We start from the raw sequence: 23,892 nt of genomic DNA on the forward strand, positions 1-23,892 counted from the left end.
TCTGCTAGGGCACCACAGGTGTGAGTGAGGGAGAGAAAACTGGTCTGGAAAATGTCACCGGTCCAGAAAAATCCTTCCACTCAGAATGCCAGATGACACCTGCCAGCAAAGCTCAGGCAGGATGTGAGAATAAGGCCTGAAATGAGGGTGAGAGGATCCTGCTTCTGAGGAACAAAAATGACAGGAGAGAGGAGAGGAATAAAGATGATTTTAGGAGAAATTCACACAGCTTGATGAGTTCAGAGTTTTGGCAATGGAATAAAAACAATGGGACCTACCACTCCTTAAAAAAAACCTATGTGTCAGGAAAAAACCAGTATCCCCATTTTACAGATGAGGAAACTGAAGCTCTGAGAAATTAAATGACCTGCCATTTGACCTGGCTAATACTGGGTTGCTTACCTGGACTAAATGATAATGAGATTCCTGACTTACTCTTCTTCCTGGTATAAACATGTTGCCTTACAGTACACTTGTAATTTAAGACTTGGGTACCCAAAATCTCCACTTAGTGAAGACTTTAAGGAGGAGAATACAGAAAAAAGCCTAAGGGAAAGCAAGTTCTATAGAGGCTCACATGCAAGGCAAAACACCTGAAGTCTTTGTACGGTGGTAACATTAAGTTAGCAACAGCAGAATACCAGCAAACCTGCTTGAGGGTGCCTTGGGTCCGTTGCTTCAAAAACTACTGTGATCTGCTTCAAAGAACTTTTTAAACCACACTGCTTTGATATATGTACAGTGTAGACCCAGTTACAAGAGAGAAAACCACCAGACCTTTATCTGCACTTCAAAGTCAGCCCCCAAAAATATAAGTGTAGGTAATCTCCAAAAATTGCCAACCTAATTCTCAAATCCCAAACACTTCAAACCATAAGTGTGAATGTAGCTCTGTCTGAGAAAAGACGAAGAGATGACGTTGGGAATGGGGTTGGGGGGAAGTGAGGGAAATGACATAATACCAAGATGACTTAGCTATGAAGGGAAAATTGAGGTCTCTCCAAAAGAGGGAAAACTAGGGGCAGTCCAATAAGTAGCTTTGCCTAAAGGACGAAAGAAAACATCCAAGCACATTAAAGAATGAGATCTAAAAAGCCACATATGTTGTATTGGTTGGTGTCTTCCATCATTATCATGAACCTAGCACATTTCCACTTGAACTCAGTTCTGGGGTTTTTATCATTTAGACCTAAGAGATTTGAATGGCTGATGACAGCTCTCAAGATTTCCAGAATTATCCAATGGGAAGCCCTCTACAGTTTGGCAACATGAAGCCCAGCTCCAGAGCACAGGTTCCTTCAACGGTTAGTCCCAACTGTCCCCAGGTAACACTCATGTCATACAGGAAAGGGCCTCAGGAGGCATTCCTTCCTCAATGCCTTCAGGAAGGGGGATGGATCTAGGCCTGCTTAGGTCTCAGGTCTAAGGGTTTTGCTTCCTTATCACAGTATCATTGACCTTGACAGATTGGAATGAAAGAAAACACAACTACTCTAAAATTCTGCTTCTTTTTAACCACAAAAGTAACTAATTCAGAAACTTTGGGGAAACAAACCTTTTCAACAATGACAACTGCACTTGCATCATGGCCCAACAGGGTATTTGAACACAAGTTCACACTACAGGGAGTAACCCATCAATGTTTAGTGGAATGCTGTGCCATGTCTGAGGTACTGCCAGCTCCCGAACACCAAAAGAAAAGGCGCATGTCACGGGGCTACCCAGACGAAATAACTCGCAGCCCCAGAGGGCACAGATTTCTGCTCTATGTAAATCAGAGCCTGTCATGGCATGCATGACTCACTGCTCAGGGTGTACTCTCCTGTGACGAATGAGTCCCCCTTAATTTGGCAGTGATTATGCGGGTTGCTGGCCCTCTGAACCCCTTTGAACTTGTAATTGCTGCTGGTTTAAATAATGAACATTAAGGGGAGTTAGATTCATAAAACTGTGGATAATTACATTTTTTTCTTATCCCCCCTTTGTTTTGATGCCAGAATACATTCACACACACATACACGCACACACACTTCTAAGGCCGCTGATCACTGTATCACACCAGGCTGTGATCAAAATAAACGGCAATCTTGTTCACGGGTTGGTCAGGGAGGGCAGATCTGAGGTGGGGGAAGCAGAGGGCAGAGCAGAGAGGGAGCATCTGTGAGCTGTTCAAGAGGGCGACCAGGAAGGCTGAGATGCTGTGGGAAAGGAGGAGCCTTGGAACTCATGAATATTCATAGTTAGTCACATCTGTAGCAGGCTTGCATTCTACCTTTCCCCCCACCCCTGTGCACTGCTACATAGATACCATTGCAAACAAAAGAGGGGATCTCGCAGTTTCATCAGGCTCCAGATTTGCTCACGGCAGTGAACTTTCTTTGTGCTTTTTAAATTCTGCATGTGGATATTTTAAAAGTATATATCAGGAGATATGTACACCCTTTCCTTCCAGCAGGGAAGAAAAGCACCGCAGCCCCATAGTCGTGAGTTGGGAGAAATCACAGTTACACAGCACACAGCACACGGATGACGCCAAGCCGGTGCTTTCTCCCTTCTTTTCCTTGCAATGTGTCCAATCCCCCAGTATCCTTTGATGTAGCAGTAGTCAAATTTTCATTTTATTTTGAGAAAAATGAAATGCTATAAATAAGTGACAGAAACCAAAGTTAGTCAAGTCAGCTAGCTACCACCCTCCCTGAAAGAACAAAGAATAAATGATAAATTTAGCAGCCTCATGTTCAGTTTTCAAACAACGCCGCTGAGATTTATAGCTTCCCTGCTCCCATGGTGAACTAAGCTGCACACAAAAAGCTATCTGTTTTTGATTTCACTCTGTTTTCTCCAGTTTTTGTTCTTTTTTCTATTTTTTTAACTCTACATTTTCTTTTTCCTGGTGTGAATCCAATATCAAAGGCCAGTGTTGTTGGTAAGCCTCCAGCTTGCAAAAGCCACTCAATGGGATGTTATTAGAACCTACGTCATAACATGGCAGACAATGATTAATAGCAACTGTATCAACGGTAGCAACTTTGAAAAAAAATGCCCCTCCAGCAGCTGAAAAGGGGTTCAGTGAACTAAAAATAAGAAACGTCTGCAAGAACCCAGGGCCCAAAAATGTTCTTGGAGAGCGCAGTATACTGAGATTGGGTTTGACAGAAAGAAAGAAGAAATTCCTACTATTATGCATATATAATAGAAACTTTTACCTTCAACTAAGTCACTTATAGTTAAAACAACTACACATTAATTTAAAATGAAGAATGTGTACAACTTTGGAATCATTTTATTGATGTAAGGGTGTCCCCCAAAATAACTAGCAGATGGATTTCCGCCCCCTCAATGAAACACTGAAACAAATTGCAGAATTGTCAAAATTTTATCATCAAGGCACACGCTCTATAAAAAGGTTGATTTTTAAGTGAATTGTAAATTTGCTTCATTGCACAATATTTTTCTAAAATTATAACCGGAAAGTATTCTCTGTTTAATTTTTTAGCATATCCTTTCACAAAACACATCTGCTGTGAAGTATCTCTAATTTGTACTAGCTGCTTTTTAACAAATATGCAGTTGTCACTATGCCATCTAATGTTATTGGTGGTATATACCCAAAAAAGGTATATTCTCTTTCACTCTCATCATACGAAAAATTTTCAGCTATTTTCAAAGAAGCAAACCAATCAAAAATAGTACAATTATTTGGACTTAAGACATACAGGAGATTAAAGAAATGAGGAATGAAAGAAATGCAACAGACCATACAATCAAAGAGAACATGGTACAGGAGATGGAGCTAGATAAACCTGAGGAGAAAGAACAACTACATACAGAAAGCTTGCCAGATTATGTCTAATTATGAGGAAGGTAATCAGCAGACTGAAAAATAAGAACACCACTAACTAGAGTATGTCACAAGGTTGGCCAGCCACAGAAAGGATGGGTGATAGAATGCACTCTTAGCACTGAAGAGTGAAAATGGGGATTGCCTGGTTACAGTCCACGTCCTCTCTTTATTTCCCATTTATTTCCATCTCACGCCTCTTGTATGTGTTTGTGGTCAGCTCCTTCAAGGTAAATAACCTTCCGCAGTATTCAATGCAGACGAAATGGTACATGCTTTGCCCATGCATTATTTCCTTTTTGCATCCTGAACACTCCGTGGGTAGGCACTATTATTATCCCCATTTCACAAAGGAAGAAAGTGAGGCTGCTAACAGGTTAACTTGTCCAAAGCAACTCAGCCAATAGGACCTTGTAGACTTATCCAGGCTTTCAATCACTCAGTGATCACTGAATATTTTCTTCATATCCAAAATCAAAAATCCAAACACTCAAAATATCTTTCATGGTAAACTTTATGGAACCATTCAGAGCAACACAAAACAATTACTGGATCTAGTCAGTATCTAAATGATGCAAGAAGTGTGGGGGGTTTTTTTCCACTTCTTCACAGCATAGTACCTTGTATATGGGCTTTAGAAGGGAAAATATGGCTATCTAACCAATCAGATCCACATCATCTCACTAGTACTTTAGCTTTATTATATTATGCAATTTTAATCTAGTAGGTTTATAATCTAAAGTTTTCAAAGTAGTGTTAATTTTTGCAAAAAGCATAAACAGCAACTCTATATGCAAAACATTCTTATTTCATTAACACAACTGAGTTACAAGAATAAAATTATACTTGTGTAGACTAATTTTTAGTCTGAGTATGAAAGGTAATAAATTGTACTACCAAAATTTAGACTTCTTGAAATACCCAAGAATCCAAGCAGGCCTTTCATCCATTCATTCACTAACTAGTAAATCTACTAAAAAAGTTCTCTTATAATATACCAGTACAAGAGAAGAAATTTATGTTATCCAGATAGAAAGATGATTATAATTTGCCTTTAGCTATCTTTACTCATGGCTAGGAGTAAGACACCCATAATATGGAACTTCAAATTATCCTGATTCTTTCCTGAAAAGCAGGCCAGGAAATAGAAAAGGAAGTCTGGAGTGCTGCGGCCCCATTTCCGATGGTGAAGCAGACTCTGGGTAAGGACAATCCTAAATATCACCAGAAGGCATTGAGGGTTCCCATCACATTAACTTCAGCTTCTAGCCATGGGACTGGGCTCAGACCACCCACAGCTCCAATTCATGTCACAATGTGAGGGGTAGAGAGAGAAAGGGAAGACTGATTGTGGAGTTCAAGACACGGAGTTGGGCTGTTTGACATATTCCATTTCTTCTGGTTCGCCTCCCACTGAGACAATCCTGCCCATTTTACAGATGAAGACTTTGAGATGTTAGATAACTTGCCCCCAAAACAGCACCAGTAAGTGGCCTCCTGTGTCAGACCAAAGTCCTGCACACAAACCTCTCATGTGTTGCTAAGACACTACTTCCTTATTTCACCCTTGTAGGTAGGAGAGCTGTGAGGACTCAATGTCACTCTGTATCTTTACATCCGTTTCACCCCCTGCTCCCTTCTCATTCATCTTGCCCAAGCTGTGTCAATGAAATATGCAACAGTGCACAAGTGATCATTTTAAATGAATATTTGGGAGTAGTATTTTGTTATAGAATCATCATAATACCACATATTCAATCAAATCATATGGCATTCAGCAACTTAACAAGTAAAGGACCGTCTAGATGGCTGGTGGGGATGAACTGAGCACCCCAAGGAGAAAACAAAATCTCAGGTTTGTGCATGTGCACGTGGGGCTCTGGAAAGTAAGAGACTGTGCAGAGAGGGGAGACACGGCTGCACATAGTGAAGGGCAGGGCCCAACAATGGGTCCCGTCCCAGGGGCTGCCAGGTTCATTCCAATTGCTCAGAGTGTAGACTCCAGATATAAACCAAACAGAAGTGACAAAACCCAAAACCACAGGAGCAAATACTGGCTTTCAAGTGCTGTGGGAATAGAGACATTTGTTTAAGTAACCACTGTTTTAAAATTGCATACATAGTAACACCAAAATAAACAGCTTGCGATGCTGTTTATTTTAAGATACACAATAGTAATGTAAAGTGTGGCGTGCCCCAGATCTGGGGAGCTCGAACATAATTTACGGTTGTAGAGAGCCCTAGGAGGACTCTACTACACGCCAGGACTGTCTACTTCCTGATTAGATAGCAGCGAAGGTCAGAACGCATTGCTTTTCGTGCGGCAAAGAGCAAACAAGCCACCACAAAGCCCCTGTTCCTCCTGCTCGCTGTGAATTATGAATCGAGTCCTGTGGAGAGCAGGGTTTGCCAAGTCTCCTTTACAAAGCGTGTATTAGTCACAGGTCCCGAGGAAGGGGCAGAAGCACAGCCCGACAAGCCAGGGAACGAGCCTGTCTGCCGACCTCAGTTCCTCCAGTCCTTCCCCTCCCTCATCTACCACCGAAGGAGAAAAAGAAAAAGGAGAAAAAAAAAAAAACACTTGAAAATACACAAGCTGGTTGGGGTGCTGAAACATATGTAAAACTGAACTCTAAGGAAAAACAGCTAGATCAAACAAACCTTAAGCATGATCAAAATAAGAACTCAATTTGTGGTTTATTTTAGCCAAATGAGTAATCATCCCCATGCCTTCTTTTCTCCTCTTTCCCTCCTCCATCCAGGTGCACTGGAGAAGCATTTTCTGGAATCTTCATTTCAGTTCCTCTCCTTGAATCTTTGACAGTATCCTAGAGAGTTTCATTAGCACAAGCCCACCATCCTGAAGGGCATTATTCCTGACATTCTGGTCTTCAGGTCTGTCTTACCACATCCTAAGTTAACATGACTCTTTGCCCTTACCTTCACCTGCCATGTCATGAGATAAAAATTACTCTGATCTTTTCCACAAGGCTAAAGTCCATATCCTTGATCTTCTGGAACTTGAGTTTGTCCTAAAATATTGTTTCCCTGAAAATTCTCTGCTGTGGGCTGAACTGCGGCCCAGCAGAATTCATATTTGAAGTTCTGGCCCCCACACTGTGACCGTATTTGAAGACAGAGTTTTTAGGAGGCAATTGAATAAGGTCATAAGGGAGGGGTCCTAATTTCATAGAACCAGTGACCTTATAAACAGAAGAGGAAGAGAGAGAGAGATCTCTGTCCACAAGCATGTGCAGAAAGCCATGTGAGGATACAGCGAGAAAGCAGCTGCCTACAACCCAAGGAAAGAGCTCTATTTAAACACCTATGCAGCCAGCATCTTGATCTTGGGCTTCCCAGCCTCCAGAACTGTGAGCATTTCTGTTGCTTATGGCTCCCAGTGTATGTACTTGCTATGACAGTCTGAACTGACTAATACACTCTCCCATTGAAATCACCCAATGTTCCTCCTTGGCAGTCCCCCTGGAATCAGGGAAGAGAGGCTAGGCCTCTGTCTTCCCTTTTCTCTCTTATTCCCTGCTCTCGGCCCCTGACCTGAGACTTTCCACCCACTTTTCTCAGGGAGTCCAAGCATTTGCTGTTGTTCCTCTCCACTACTGTTGCCAGAAGAATGTTGACCTCTAAGCCACCTCCACATTCCCTCGATGGCTACTAAAACGTTCCTCTCCAGCCTATTGCTTGCCTTGACTTTTGAAGTCTTCTTTATACACGACAAAAAGCTTTCTAATATCTTGTCCCCCTTAATTCCAGTGCCATCCACCTTAACTTCATGGCCCTGGATTTTGTCAAGCAGAGATGTCACATTCCCAATATCACAGACCTTAAAGTGTCCCTTCTCTGTCCCTCCTCTTAGCCTTCACCTGCATTTGCAACCCCTCAGTGTGCTCCCTGTGTTCCCACAGCACTACACACTTTATAGCCTCCCTACTCAGCATGGTCCTTTATTAAAATAAAATTTACCCTCTTGTATTATAAACACAGCACACATTTTATAGAAAATTTAGAACACATGGATAGTATAAAGAAAGTAAAAAGTCACCCAGATCTCACTACCCCAAAACAATCGCTGTTAACATTTTCATTTGTTCTTCTATGCATACATCCATCTGCATTTACTTTAACAAAACTGGGGTCATTTCATACATACCGCCTTGTCCTTTTATTGCACTTGGTAATATGTTGAGATTGTTTGCATATCTCAAAACATTTTTGAAGATATAATTTTTAATGACTAAACAGTGGTCCATAATTTGCCCTTTTGTAGTCTCATATAGTTGAAAATATAGGTGATTTTCACTGTTTTATTGAGAAAAATACACACCATTTTGCATAATTTTATATGTATTCTTATTACTTCTTTATGATAAACTCTTAGAAACTTAATTAATGAATCAAAAGATAAGAACCTAATCAGTAATACATCTTAGCAAATTAAATTCCAGAAAGATTAACCCAATTTTTATTGTCATTATTAAAGCAGATATGTCTTTCCACCCTGGACAGTGTTGAACACATTTTTTTTAGTTTTTCTGAATTTGATAGAAAAATATTTTGTTGCTGATTTTTATACTGACTTTGTTACGCATTATCCTGAACATTTTTCAAACGCCTGCTGGCCATCTGTATTTTTTCTTTTCTTTTGTCAATGAACCTATTCATCTTTGCCTTTTTTTCTATTGAACTTTTCTTTATTGATCTGTACACTTTATTTATTACAGATACTAGTCCTTTGTTTGTTACATGATGCTGCACATATTTTTGCCACTTTAATGTTTACTTTTGTTTTATGGTGTTTTCTCAACATTCAAAAGCTCTCATTTTAATTTTTAATCAAATCTATCACCATTTTCCTTTATAATTTCTTTGTTTTTAAGCTCTGAAAGGATTTCACTAAATAAAGGAAAGAGAAATAGTTATATCTACTTCAAAGAACTCTTAAATGTTGAACCTATTTTGATGGAGAGTACCTATTGTTTTTTTCCAAACATAGTTAAACCATTAACCAAAAAACCATTTATTAAATTATTTTTTTTCCTCAATTTATTTGAAGTAATGCCTCTAAAATGAATAAATTTCTCCATACATTAGGATCCATTTGTGTATTCTTATTTTGTTCACACAATCATTCTGTTTGTGTTTGCCACTTTGTAGCTCTATAATCTACTTTAATAATACTCAGTGCAAGATCTCATTTTCTTTTCAAAAAATATCTTGACTCCTCTTGTTTCATTATTCACATGAACTGTAGAAACATTTCTCAATCATAATCCAAGGACAGGATACGTCATTGGAATTTTTGTCTTACCAGTCGGCCATTTCAAAAATTCTCTAACTAACACTCTTCCTCTTACCCATGTTGCCCATCCCAGGCTTAGGTTTTCCCTCTCGTCGGCTTTGCCCCTCTTGTTCCCTGAGTCCCTTTCCTGGTCCCTGAGCTCTGCCCAGCAAAGAACGAGACGATGTGGAGAGGGTCTGTCCCAGCCTGGCCCTCTTCCATCCAAGCTGCCCCTCTGTGCCTCTCCACCTTACTCTCAGTCACACTCTCCATCGTTCCTACTCATCCAGTGAAAGAAATGTGTCTGTCTCTTACCCACCTTTCTACCTGTCCTCTTCACTTTGACCTTCATCTTCACTGGTCTTTTCCGGAACCTCACATCATCTATTGTCATCCTCTCCACTCCTCCCTGCCATGCACCCCCAACCCACTACCACCATCACACACACATACACACAGCACCTCTCTCTCTCTCCTGGACCCCTTCCCACGCTGATGCAACACCTGATTTACCTCATACACCTCTGCCGCTCCCACACACTGTCCTGTTCTTCATTTGTTCCTGTCCAAATTTTCCTGCTCACTCCTCAGTCTGTAGAATGCAAAGGTGGACCATGACCCCCAAGTGCTAAGTCCAAAGGCTTATTTTTAGTCATCTTTGCCCTTGGCCTTTCTACAGAATCTATTTCCTCTACTCTGGAACTCCTCTCTCTTCACATGATCAGACTATGCTTATACTAGTTTGATTTATCTTTGCTCATTCTGTCCTCTCTTCCTCCCTTCAAATGTAGTACTTAAAAAGATTCTGTCCTCTAACCCTCATCTCTGCACTCTTACCTACCTTTATCCGATGTCTTGGTTTCAAGCATTACTTCTAGAACGAGCAGCCCTAACTCTCAAACTATAGTTGCATTGTTTCTAACATACACAGAGGTTCCCCAACTGGGTATCTGTCTGGCTTATGTATCTAAACCGAGGGCTTCAATATACCTTTCCAAGCTTTTGCAACTATTCTCCCCTACATGGTCTGTGCTTCAGCCAAAGAAGATTCTGTCTTAAGAGCTGTAGGATTGACAAATCTCTGAATATAGAATCAAAAGCAATCTCCAATAACATCCAGACAAAAACTATCTACAGAAAAAAAATCCCACTAATCTCTTGCTGCAGTGAATAATTCTGAGTCTCTCATGGGGTCCACCTTCTTTAGAGTGGGCCTGTGAGACTGCCACTTTAGAGATGTAAAACTGCCCTCCCCCACCAGCTTGGCCAGGTGAAAAGTGGCAGGCTGGGGAACCAGTTAATTCTCAAGATGAAGAGTTTATGGACAAAGAACAGAGACGTCCAAATCCCCAGGGAGCTTGGTCAAAAGCTGTAACAATACAGGTGGGAATACGTTTATTGTGAGGTTAGTTTGCTGTCCTCCAGTTCTTTCTCTTAAGCTTGACTTTATAAAATTTCAAAAATTCCTTTGATTCATGATGCCACTAAAACCAGAGGGTCTTTGGCCTTTTTCCTTATACATATATCATGCTAACTATAGAATTTGATTTTCATGCCAAACAGACTTAGCTCAAAAGAAACAAGTACAATAGTTTTCTTTGAAAGGTATTTTATCCATATCCAAATTCAGGTTTCATGGAGCTAAGATAGAGCAAATTAATTATTTTAGTTGATTACATGAAAAATTAATAAATATTTGTACTTCAATAGTATTCTGCCCTTTTATTTTTTTTTAATATTTTATTTATTTATTTTTTAGAGAGGGAAAGGAGGGAGAGAGAGAGAAACATCAATGTGTGGTTGCTGGGAGTTATGGCCTGCAACCCAGGCATGTACCCTGGCTGGGAATCGAACCTGGGACACTTTGGTTCCCAGCCCGCGCTCAATCCACTGAGCTACGCCAGCCAGGGCTGTATTCTGCCCTTTTCAATGAGCTTTTTTTTTTTTTAAGAGAGAGGGAAAAGAGGTAAGAGAGGGAGAGAAACATCAGAAGCTTTTGTGTTTGAAGGTGAACCACTTAAGTGGCCATCAAATAGGGCCATGTGGAAAGGCATCAATGTGTGACAGATCCATGAACTGGTTGCCTCTCACATGCCCACAACCGGGGACCTGGCCTACAACCCAGGCATGTGCCCTGACTGGGCATCGAACTAGTGAACTTTTGTTTTGCAGGCCAGCACTCTATCCTATGGGCTATTTCTAAGCTCATAAAAGCAACAAGGTGAGAAAGCCAGCACTCAGAAAGTTAAATGACTTGCCCGAGATAACTCAGAGCACAAATGGCTGCATTGAGACTGGAATGCTGGTTAAATAACTTCATATTGGTCCTAACCCTGCTGCCTCTGGTGTTTATAAAGTCTTATAAACAGGAGGGATTCCTTTCTCCCTGCCCTGAAATATTTATTTTTTTAAATGACAAAGAATTAACAGATTGTCCTAACTATCTAAAGGTAGGAAAAGTACTGATCCTTTATGCATTACAAACATTTCCATTGTCTGCTCCAATAAGGCCCAACCATAAATTCAGGAAAATTTAAGCACTCCCTTAGTATTTAACTGATTACCTATACATTTCAGTGGTGGTGGCACCCTGAGCAGATTGGGATAGAAATTGACAAGAAAGTATAAGTAAGTAAGAAGCAAAGAGAACAAACATCACATTTTTCTTTAAACTTGCCCTGCAATAAATAAATAAATAAATACATACATACATACATTTTAAACTGGTCTGAAAGGATTCTCAGGCTGACAACAAAAGTCACATTAAAAACTGATGCCTTTCCACATGGTCTTATTTGATGGCCACTTAAGTGGTTCACCTTCAAACAGAAAAACTTCAGATTAAGCAGTAAGAAGGGTCTTCACTGAGGTGCCATCAAGTAATCAGCAGGATTGCCACACAGGTCTAAAATTATGTTTCCTTAGAAATTAACACAAAAATTAAACAGAGCCTTTAACTGACTCATAATGATCTCACACTGCCCATGCCCGCTTTCCACTTCTTTTTTTTTAAGTTCACTGCAAGGCAGGGTTTAAAACAAGTGTAACAGCGGATGAGCTGCCTGCAGGTATGCTGAAATGGAACCTACAACTTTTCACCACGGGGGAAAAATAGGCTGCCTTTAGAGGGAGTTCCAAAATGTCACCAGACCTACAGGGAATCATCCAGCCTTCAGCTCTTCCATTGATAAAAGCCTTTTTCTTTTTGAAAGACTAGTGTACACCACCCCCAGTACGCTTGGGTTGCTTATTGTTGGCTTTATGACAGAGTCACACCATGTGTCCAGGGTAAGAAATAAGTCATTTGACAAAAGTAGTGTGACCATATTCATGTGATTATCCCTTTCCAAAGTATTAGTTATGAAATTGCCTGATATTTCCAAGTCAAAATTAATTCTGGGATATTTGTGAATATAGGGGAATCATGCAAGGAGCAAATATAGATAGATAGTTATATTATAATGTGATAATGGAGGTATTAAGAGCAGAAACAAGATTTGATACTTGGATTAACCAGGGTGAATCTTCCTTATCTGACTATGTTAAAAACAAATCCGATATCAACAAACTGGAGGACAGGGTGGTTGAGAGAAGGCTGATTAGTGACTCCTGTTAATTTATTATGATGCTGAGAATAATTAGATAATAATATTCTCTTCATTTCTCATCATTTCAGAATTCCACAGTAATAATCTCTTGAATTGTATTCTGTGTGTGTGTGTGTGTACAATCAAAGTCAGATTCCACAAATATTCATGTTATCTATAATAACCCAGAAGTAAAACTATAGTTTAAGAAAAATTATCTGCCAATATATTGTGACTTGACAACTTATCCACTATTAGATAAAAACAACTTAAATTAGTTCTGGCAGATTTGGGACTTGGCAGTTCAAAATATGAATAGCAAATGTAAAAGCCTGAAAATGGCATTACTATTAGGTTTTAAGAGGATAATACACCTTTAAAGGGTGCCAGTGATTACTTTGCATACTGTAAACAACGGCTGCCAATCAGTTTAGAAAGGGGTAGCAGCACATAAATGTAATAAGGCAAATTCCATTCAACCAACCTAATGCTTTCTACCCAAGTCACTATTTCTTAACAGCAGCAGTGGGGCTGCATGGCTGGATATCATCTTCACACTTCATAATCTGTTCCAAATTGCAAAAACAGATCACAGCGCAGAAAAGGCAGGGCATTTCCAGGAGTCCGCTGAAATCTGTGGACTAACAGTCTCTGAAATCAAAATTAATCCTGAATGTTAAGGTCACTTTATGACCCTACCAGGCAGCAAAGCTGAGGAACAGGGAGTGTTCTCGCAACCCAGCCCGCTTATCCTTTAGTTCTCAGTAACTCCACTTGCCCACAGAACACACTTGCACACTGTGGTCATGTGGAATGAAGAAATGGAAATTTTCTCTATAATCTGAATGAATAGTCAGGGGTTTCACTAAACAGCATTCAAAGACACAATTCTTAGAGTTTTTAAATAGCTGAATATTTAGATATGCACATGCCTTCTATTTTCTTTTATTCAAGGGTCCTCAATTCTCCATCTCCTTGAATTCTTTAATGTATTTTTAAATAATTATACTTGGAATGATATTTTATAAAATTGGGTGCTAAACTTTGAGCTAATAGTTATTTTAGTTTCTTTCTGATGGTAATTTAATAAGCATTTCATTCTTCAATCCTCTCACTCAGTTACTTATTTTTAAAATGTGTCTGTCAGCTAGTAGCTCATAATCTGGAACTTCATTTTTTTTTTTAGTAGAACTCAGCTGAACTTCTTTTTAAACAGAATTGTCTGATGTACTTTTGAAATGTCTTGACCAGATGTTTTGGCATTGAGAGGACCACACATCTCATCACCCCCATGAAAGGCCACCACTACCACTACTGTACTGGGGGCTGCACCTCAAAGTCGTTCAGAGTGCGGACAAAGGCTGCCTAATCCAAACACATCAGTCTTTCACATGCAGAACCTCTCACAGTCCAATTCTAAACACCAAATTGGGGCTACAAGTAAAAAGCTGGGACACAGCAGGACGCAATTCTATTTGTCCTCAAGAGAGACAAAGTAAATTTAGTTGTAATTTTATTTCTTCTAGAGGCATTTCTAGGATTCAATACAACATTAAATTTTTGGCCTGTCTCTTTAATTTGAGAAATTGTAAAAACGACGACAGATGGCACATGGAATTGACTTATGTCCTCTATTCTTTACTGAAGAAGGGAGTGCATAGAAACTTTGATAAAGGCAGAAGCTACAGTATGCAGGTCACTATTAAAACTATCCAGTGGCTCTTTGGACATTTAGGAACAGAACATTCAGGCTTTCTTTTCGACATTCTTTAAAACCAACCAACACTGTTATAGGTTGTCACTGGTGATCACAGCCCTGACATTCAGTCCCCTCTTGTCCCAATAAGGACATGATGGATGTGCCATTAGCTCTGAACCTTGGCAACCTCTGAAATTATCACTCTTCCCACCCCAATCTCCCGCCCCCACCCCTCAAAATCATTATGAAATAGGAAGAACACTCAAGCTTACAGTTAATTGGAAACATTGCAAGAGAAGAGGAATGCTTAGGACAGCATGTCCACAGGAAAATAAATTACCCAGCATTGTTATTTAATGCATTGTGACATCATTTCCTGAAATTAAACAGAGATGACACCAATTCAGACGATCTCCAGTATAAGGTTCCATTCAAATAATTCACAGATGTTTTCTCCTGGCAAGCAGAAAACAATGCAAAGGCTAAGGCTAGGGGAGGCCTTGCTCTGCTGCTTGCTTGTGGGAAGCTCTCTCTGCTGGTATTTTTCAGCTGAGTGTTCTGCATATGCATTTCCACATACGTATTTCTCAGTCATTGAGCCCTACTGTATCCAGTGCACATCTGTATCTCTGAATGTGAGAAAGGCCATCTCACACTCTGTAAGGAAGGGCAACATTTTATATTTCGTATGAATTTGGCCTATAGCGATTAGTATTAAGTAGACCAATCTCAGAGGCATGAAGGTACCCATTTCCAAGTAGAAACACTGATTCAATTAACCATTCAAGGCCCTTAAAAAGATGTATAATGATAGAAATGATCACAGCATCTCTGTGGATACCTAGTGGAAATGGACAAATGGAGAAACTGGGGTGGAGATGAACAAGGCGGCCAGCATGCTCTCTCGGTCTTGGTGATTTCAGGAGGTAGTAGAGGCCACAAGCAGCTGGAAACCCAAGCACAGCACCAGAAGACTGAAACACTCAACATTTGTGCAGCACATTACAGTTCACAAACTGACATCATCATCTGAGCCACACAGCAGCCCAACCAGCTAAGTAGGACATGTACATACTATTTTCAGTCTTCAGGCGAGGAAATAGGCTTAGAGGTGAGCAGCTTACCCCCAGATTATAGAACTGAAACCCTAGTCTTCTAATCTCACATTCACTGGCCCCCTTTCTTAAAACATTTTTTTTAATCCTCACCGAAGGACATTCTTTCACCACTTTTAGAGAGAAAGGGAGACGGGAAGGGAGAGAGAGAAACATCTATGTGAGAGAGAAGCACTGATTGGATCCAGGAGGCATCTGGACTGGGGATCATAAGAGTCTGGGCTAGGGATGGAACCGGTAACCCAGGCATGTGCCCTGGCCAGGAATCGGGCCCGTGTCCCTTTGGTTACAGGACAACGTTCAAACCAACTGAGCCACACTGGCCAAGGCAGCAAAACCCCTTTTAAGGAACCATACTGTGCTGTCTCTCAGAAAGCTTGGACTTTAGCACTCTGAGGAAGAGAGAGACTCTAGATTCTGTTCACATACTAGATCCTTTATGCCAAAAGGAAGCATTCTTTACAAAAAGCAGGCCCCAGCTAAGGCATTCTGAATTATTCTGTAACTGCTTTCTTCTTTACCTCCTACTCCTTCCCAGAAGGCTTGCCAGGAGGCTCTGCCTCCCTATGGGTAGCAGGCCTCTGATGCTCTCACCCAGCATTACTGAGCAGCCATCAAATGTTTACATGGGTCAAGAAGGCCAAGTTTAGAGTGTTCTCCCCTGCTGGGGGGCATCTGGGACTTGTTTGGCAAAACCTGGTCTCTCCATCTCACACAGTCCCAGGAAAGTAACTGGTAACTATGGTTGCCCAGTTTCACTGGTCAAAGCTTCCGGCTAGTCATTCAACTAGATAAAATAGAAAGTATAGTCACTTTATGTACTTATAAGAGCCAAGCATGGGGCTAAATGCTCTATATTATATCATTTAATCCTTGCAACAACCCTACCAGGTTGGTTCTAGAATTATACTCATTCTATTGATATGCAAATGAGGTTTAGAGAGAGTAACTAACTGCTCAAGGTCAAAAATCTGCTGTGTTGCAGATTCTAGGCCCTGCACTCCGAAGCTACAACACTGCGTCGCTCATTTAAGAAAAAAAGCCACTTGGATCTATACAAGATGAAGAGAACTAGTTAAAAGGCCATAAGTCAGTCTCTCTCTCTCTCTCTCTCTCTCTCTCTCTCTCTCTCTCTCTCTCTCTCTCTCTCGTGTCTGTACATACGTACATTACAATGAAAAACTTGAGATCACTAAGATGACTCTCATATGGTCTTGATGAACTCACTGGAGAAGTGCTATGTATTTCTCTAATGTAACATGGAGCTCTATTTACTCATAACTTGGGTGCATTTTCTCCGTAGAAAAACATACTTGAAAACACATTTTTATTACCAGAGACTCTTACAAAACCCCATAAAGCAAACTCTAATAGACCAGGAGCGAAACGAGTGAACACTTGAGAGGCAGATGTCATCCCTCTCCCTCACCACCAGAGATATGAAGAGGGGACAAATCATCTTGCCATAAACAAAGGGCAGAGTTTTTAGAACGTGCAGCTTCAAGAAGGCTGCCTGTTCCATTATTTCACTTTAAAGTACATTTGCTTCTGATTCTGTACACATATCTTTGAAAGAGGTCTCACATCCCCTAAGTGTGAGCTTTATCCCTATGTTTTCAAATAAGAAAACCTTTAGTAGGAACCTGGTATGAGCAAGTGGTGTCTTTGTGTGTGAGCACTTCCTGTTTTCACTCCACGATCAAATATATTCTTTGCAGCACAACTAGGGGAGCTCTTGAAGGTGGCAAGTGGCGGTGCCTGAGAGCCTAATTGAGCACACTAAGGGCTTCTTGCCGTGGAGGAGTTTTTCATGGTTCTGAATAAACCGTTAGCCTGGGTATGATTTCTTGCTGTTTCTTTCTTTATCTTTGAAGTAAAATTAAAAAAGAAAAACAGTTGTAATGGCAGGCTTACTTTTATGATATCATCATCTCCAAGTGTTAGTGAAAGGAATATACTTCCTTAGGATTTCCCTAAGATTTTTTTCTTTTTTTGCCACTGGGTACTCTCCAGCAAAAGCACATACATTTTCAACAGATTCTTTCTTTGATCTTCACTAGATTTCTTAGTATGGAAGCCAGGCACAGCCATCGACCAATGGAAGAGGGGATAATAGTAGCATATACATTTTTAGTAGTTGAATTTATACATACATATATGTACACTTACATATTATGGTATATATGTGGATTTATTTCTTTAGCATTATCGTGAGGTTTTTAAAGGGGGTTTTCAAAAGACATTTTGGAAATTGGTAATTAGAAGCTAGAAACTAATTACTTAGCCACAAAATAAGCAAATTCAAAGTATTTAATTCTGAATGTAAAAATTCCTCAATTCATCAAATAGTTTTTTTTCTAAATTCCACTTTGGATTCCTTTTAAAGATTTTCCTCAATATAATCAGTTCCGACTATATTACCTTTTCCCCTAAATTGGCATTGCACAGGAATTTGAGAGATTGTTTTAACTGTTACAGTTGTAGTGGAACTTGTGTTTCCAAGAAAACTGAAGGTTAATGATTTTTGTCATATTGAGACTGAGACTTAACAATTGCTACATTTGGCCTTTGTGGAGGTGGGGTTCTTTTCTCTCTGGGCCTTTTGAGGTATTCAGACTAGGTGACAATAGCTTGCATTTGAGAACATATGTAGAGAGACCCCTGTGGCTTATTGGGAAAAGTTGTTCCATGCTGGTTGGGTGTTTGGAAAAAAAAATACAACCAGAGTTCTTTTATGTTCTGCTAGTTAATGAATGCATGAATGTCAAAATGGGCCAGTGGCCCATTCAGGGGGCAAAGCCTCAGCAGCCCCCTTCTTTAGGAACACATCCTGAGATGCAAAATACATTCGCTTAACAAATTAAAATAATGAGATAATTCAATTAGCTTCTTTTAAAAAAAAAAGAAAGAAAAAAGGGTACATCGGGGATTATTGTAATACAAGAACAGGTCACACCGCACAAAAGGGAACAAACCAGTCTGAAATAATGTTAGAGAGACTGATAATGGAGGACTGCACATTGAATCATGCACTTGTAAAGAAATTTACATGAAATAATAACTCAGACCACAGCTATTTTCAGTGAGCTGGAGCCAACATTTCACTTTGAAAGTTGAAATTAATTAAAAGACAGAAAAATATAGTGGGGCATCTCTCTTCCCAAGGACTTCCTCATGCCTGTTAGTGCACGTAAGAAACGAAGTCTAAATTAACATGTCGCTATTTAGGGGTCTCCACTCTTGGTTTCTGAGCTCAGAATTATAGCCCAGTAAATCTTTTAGCTCATTAAAGATTGGAAAGTAAAAGTTTTACAGGACTATCCTCATCAAAGTTACCGAGCCTCTTCTATGCAGTTGGGGTGAAGTCTGGATGAAGAGAAAAACATTTTCAAAGGGAAAGCCAAGGAGGATTTCCTTAAGCTACAAGGGAGGTGCAGAAAAGGCAAGGGAGGGGAGCAGAGAGAAAGACTGGGAGACCAAGCCAGGGGAGGAAGCAACGAAAGGGCCATGTTGTGGGAGAAGGTCGTGGGGGGGAGAAAAATAAAGCACTTAGTGGAAAGCAGAAAGAAAGCGGGGTGCAGAAGAAAGGATGGCCAGAGCCATGCTCTAAGTTTTCCTGAGCAGAACTAGTACCTGTGAGCATGGGAAAGGAGCCTGCAAAGTGGACCTCTCATTTGAAAAATGGGGAAATGGGGAGTCCAGAGAATTTTTGGGACTTAACTGAGGTTCGGCCAGTATAGAGGAAACTTGAACTTGAAATGCCAGTTTGACCACACAGTACTATACATATATCTCCATCACAGCTCTTTCAAAAGTATTTTTTATTTATACAATAATATGCCTGTCTCCCACACTGGAATGTAATTTCTTACATATACCTGATCAAATGGTATCACAATGTTATAAAATCAATACAGTTATTTACCAAAGAAAGAAATGCCAGTTTCCTGAACTCCTGGCTCTGGCTACTTGGTCTCCTCTCCCTACTCTGAGGACAGGCATTCATTAAAGTTTTCAGTCAGACAGAGAAGTCTGCACAAAGCCCTGCATGCTAGATGAGAGCACTAGATGAGAGCACTCATGGGGTGGGGATGAGCTCCTACAGATGGTGAGGAGCACCTTGCACAGCAGAGCCACAATGGGAACCCAGGAAGCACTGGCCACCCACGATTCTTCACCAGTGGCTACAGGGCAGGGTGGGTGCCCTCCAGGACAGGAGCAGGACAAGACAGGAGATCCAGCAAGCACTCTGGACACTTGTGTGGAAAATTTAAACCACAGACTGTGAGTTGTAAAGGAGAAACCTGGTTTGAAGAGAGAGGTACAAAGAAAGTCTTCTCTATTTGGAAAGGTTGGAGGAGCAGGAAACTTTGAAAACAAGAAAACAGCGCTTTGCGTCTCCATTTACCCACCCCTCCCAACTCCCCACCGCCTTTGACTTTTGAGTGTGTTGATGGCAGAGGTTGTGAGATTTATATGCTACTGTTAAAGGTGATAATGATTTTAGCAGCCATCATACAGTGGTAGAAAAAGCATAGATCTGGGTAAAAAGGAAAGCTTGGGTCCTGGTCATATCTTGCTTGACCTCCAGCTAATCATTTCCCTTCTGGGTCTCAGTTTCCTCATTTGTAAACAAAACAGCCGAATTCTCTAAGATTCTACTGTTCTGTGACATTGGTTTTGATAACTGAGGGAGATGTTTGCTGGGAGAGCAATTGTGGAAGTCTTCATTTTCAGCCAAGAAAGGCTGTGTGTGAGGAAGCAGAGGGAGGGAACCAAACAGGTGAGCTCGTGGGAGAAAGCAGCTTGCCAGCCTTGCATGGGCCCCCCTACCCTGCCTTTCTTAGTTGCTACTCTAACCAAACAAACCTCCAGTTAAAAATGAGAAACTCCTCCCCTCACACTCACTCGACTTCCAAATTAAAAACATTTTACAGGTTAGTAAATCTCCAGCTGAGGTGATGTAGCAAAGAACAGCTGTGAAGTAATTTTGATAATGATGAGAATAATAACCACATGGCAAGGTTCAGGGCTTTGCTGTTGCAGCTTCAGTGCTTCTGAATAGATAAAAGTGATTAAATACTCCTGATTATCCCTGACCAATATGTAATGGATTTACAGCCCTTTCAATTAGTCAGTATTTGCTTAGGACTCATTATTTTGTCTTTGGTTAAGTAATCAGCCCAGAGACCGCATGTTCTGTCTAATTCCTCTGAGCCGAGTCAGTGCAGGGCCCTGACCTTTGAAATGGCCGAAGCTGCAAGGCAGGAATAACCACTGCCCCGGCAGCCTCGTTGGTTCTCCCAGCTGATCCTGACACCATGGGCCAGATCGATACACCTTAGTTTGCTACTAATGTCCTTACATCAAAATGGCCGATTTAGGAACGTGAATCTATCACTTCGCCCTCCCCACCACCACTCTGCCCCTTGCCCTTTGTAGCCCCGTGAGCAGAGCAGATCAGCAGCCACCACCATAAATAAAAGTGGAAGCTTGTCCTGGACCCATGACACTGTAACTAATGTCATTCAGCATGACAACACGCAAGTGGGATAATCAGAGACCTTCAGCTTTCAATGTGCTACTCTATTTTAAAGCATCAGCCCAAATAGAATGGCCTGGAAACAATATTATAGCAAGAATCGGCCTCTGAAATCTTTACCATTTTCCCAGAGTTTCCAAATGAACAGTAAAATATAAGAGTGCCTACTTCCTCTCCAAAACATATATTGTCTTAGAGTCAACAGTATATATAGACACATAAAACGGACTGCAAACAGGAGGATGGAGACAAACTGTTACTTAAAAAATGTTGCACATGGTTGATCTCTTTGCAGAAGTAAGGAGGGTTAGCCTCTATGATAATGGACTTAAGCAGCTAAAAAAGAATCTTTAATTTTCATCTTATAAACAAAGGCGTTACAGCACCTATAACCTTGTGCGTTTGTCATATAAACACACACCATGTTTGCAAGCTGCTTCGGCGATCACAGTTGCATTTGATACCGTGAACTTGGACATACATATGTGTGGCCAGGTGCCTTCTTTGGCACCCGGAGGAGACTGCTTTTGTTAAGAGTGGGACCAGCAATGTTGATGGATTCACAAGATCAGTCCTTACAGCCATTTCCTTTGGTTGCCAATTGCCTCATCTAAGGTTGCCCTCAGAACTTCTAGCATGAATAACAAATTTACTCATATAGACTGTTTAGGGTCCTAGATCGTTTTGGATAAGGTCGTTCCTGGTTTATTAGAAGAAAAAAACCTGCTCCTTTCTGGAGGGTGCCCTACAGATGGGTGAGACTTGATAAAACCTTAACTGCTGTCAGTCATCAGATTTCAAGAAAGGGAGAATCGGCGCCTTATTTTGAGAAATCTCTACTAGCCCATATAACTTGCTGGGAGAAAGCAAGACAACAAAATTTGTTTTTTTTCTCTTTCATCTGGACTTACTGTGAGATGCTGGAAGAGCCACGCTCTCATGATATTTGTTGCTACTTTGGGGAAAATGCCTCTTTTCTTCTGGCGTTTTTTGTCCTTGTCTGGATCATCATCGTCACCTGTGCCAGGTGAAGCTACACTGTTGTCTAAACCGTCCCCTGGTAGAAAGAAATGAAAATACATTAGAGGAAACGCAGAAAGGGGCCAACAACAATGTGCAGCTAATGATGAGCTCAGCTCAGCTTGTTGAAAGATATCCATTAAGCGGGTATACTCTCTTTCATTAAAGTATAATTGGAGACACAAATATGTAAAAGACAAAATTAAACCAGGCGTCTTCAAATGTTAATTTTGTGTGTCTCACAGTTGCCCATATCATTAATTCAATTATAATTGTGTGCTTGACACAGTGCAGTAGCTCTTTGTCAATTATGGAATCCAATGTGGGAAAACCGCCATCAGAAAACCCATTCGGAGAAAATGCATCCCCATGCCCATAGCGAACACATACTGTAGGGTAATCAAGTTAAATGTTCTGTAGTCTATATATTCTAGGCTGCCTGCATAGGTGACAGTAACTGTGTCACTGTTCATTGCACATAACACACTGCCTGCTCAGCCCCTCCTAGAACTGTCACCTCCTAAGCACACACATTGGCACACTTCTCCTCCACTGACCCTGCACTCGGCATTTGCATGACATGAAAACTTTTAGCTCTCTGCTCCACTGATCATTATCATTAAAAAAGGGGGGGTATACATCAAGGTAGGGTGCTCACTTAATCAGAACTTTCTCTCAACATCTTTCTCTTCTGTGCTTTTCTCTGGCATCAATTGTGCATTAGCAAAAATCATTTACTTTTAACAGTCATAGTTATTTTTTCCTGCCCTCCGGCAAAAATGCCTTGAAAGCCTGCCTGGAGGGCATCTAAATTATGTATCTGAAAAACTCTTCTGGCAAGGCATTGCAGGACCCCTACTATCTTAAAATTCATACGAGCACGTCTTCCTGTTTTGGGGAAGGCATCAATCAAGAGCAGCAATATATGCCATATCCCTACATTAATATTTGAACTAATAACTTTAAAAAAAGGAAAGAAACAAGATCCGACTTGTGGCATAATCAAATGCAAAATAAATGAAGAATACGGGGACAGCACTGGGGCTTTATAGATGGCTGTGTTTTCCTTGCACATCATTAGCCTGGAGCCACACGAAAGACGAAAACAGAGAAGTGGAGAGTTTATGCTCCCCGCTGGTGTTTAAGAAGCCAGGGTCCTGGAAGGACATCTGGGAATTGCGCTGAGATGGGGGTTTTTGTAATTTAAGAATAGACATTCATTAGCAGTAAATGCCATAAATCCCATGCTAAGTAAAAACCTTGTCCAAGAAAGCCTAAAACAATAAACTCTGTGCTCAATGTAGCCTGAGCTAGCCAGCCGCTTTGTAGCTTCCTGGGAAATGCCATAGACCCACCGGTTCATTCCAAGACCCACTCCCTCCTTTTGGGTTGGGCCACACCACGACATCCTGGCCACTGGGCCCCTCTTCTTCCAACTTCAAGGTCTGCTCTGTGGGCTTCCCCGTACCTGTTCTTTTCCTCTCTCACACACACACACACAAAAAAACCCACAACAAAAAACCCTCAACCTTCTTTGACCAGAGAAGCAGAAAAGCCACAGCAAAGAGCTGGCAGATTAATTTTATTGACATTTCCATTTTCACTGCAATGCGATACCCTCCATCACATGGAAGAGATGACCCTCACTATTTACAGACTGACAGGCCACTTCATTACAACCACCCTGCCCCAAGGCAAAGCAGCTCCCTTCCATCTGCCCAAACACTAGAGCATGACCCCAAAGTTGCTGTTCTCTTTTTCTTTGCCGTCTGTTATGATAAAAAAAAAGAGT

The 23,892-nt window shown here is 40.9% G+C and overlaps 1 protein-coding gene across 10 annotated transcripts in view; it reads right to left on the bottom strand.

The window, feature by feature from the left end:
- MEIS2 (Meis homeobox 2) overlaps positions 1–23,892 on the bottom strand; it is a 200,146-nt gene that overhangs the window by 115,212 nt on the left and 61,042 nt on the right. For all 10 annotated transcript variants that reach the window (XM_045822290.1, XM_045822287.1, XM_045822285.1 and 7 more), the window contains one exon: positions 21,992–22,137. In XM_045822290.1, coding sequence (XP_045678246.1) covers positions 21,992–22,137 — 146 coding nt within the window. The remainder of the gene's footprint in view (positions 1–21,991; positions 22,138–23,892) is intronic.

Source organism: Phyllostomus hastatus, unplaced genomic scaffold, assembly GCF_019186645.2.
Source record: "Phyllostomus hastatus isolate PE091 unplaced genomic scaffold, TTU_PhHast_1.1 phas_scaffold_501, whole genome shotgun sequence".
Lineage (NCBI taxonomy): Eukaryota > Metazoa > Chordata > Mammalia > Chiroptera > Phyllostomidae > Phyllostomus > Phyllostomus hastatus.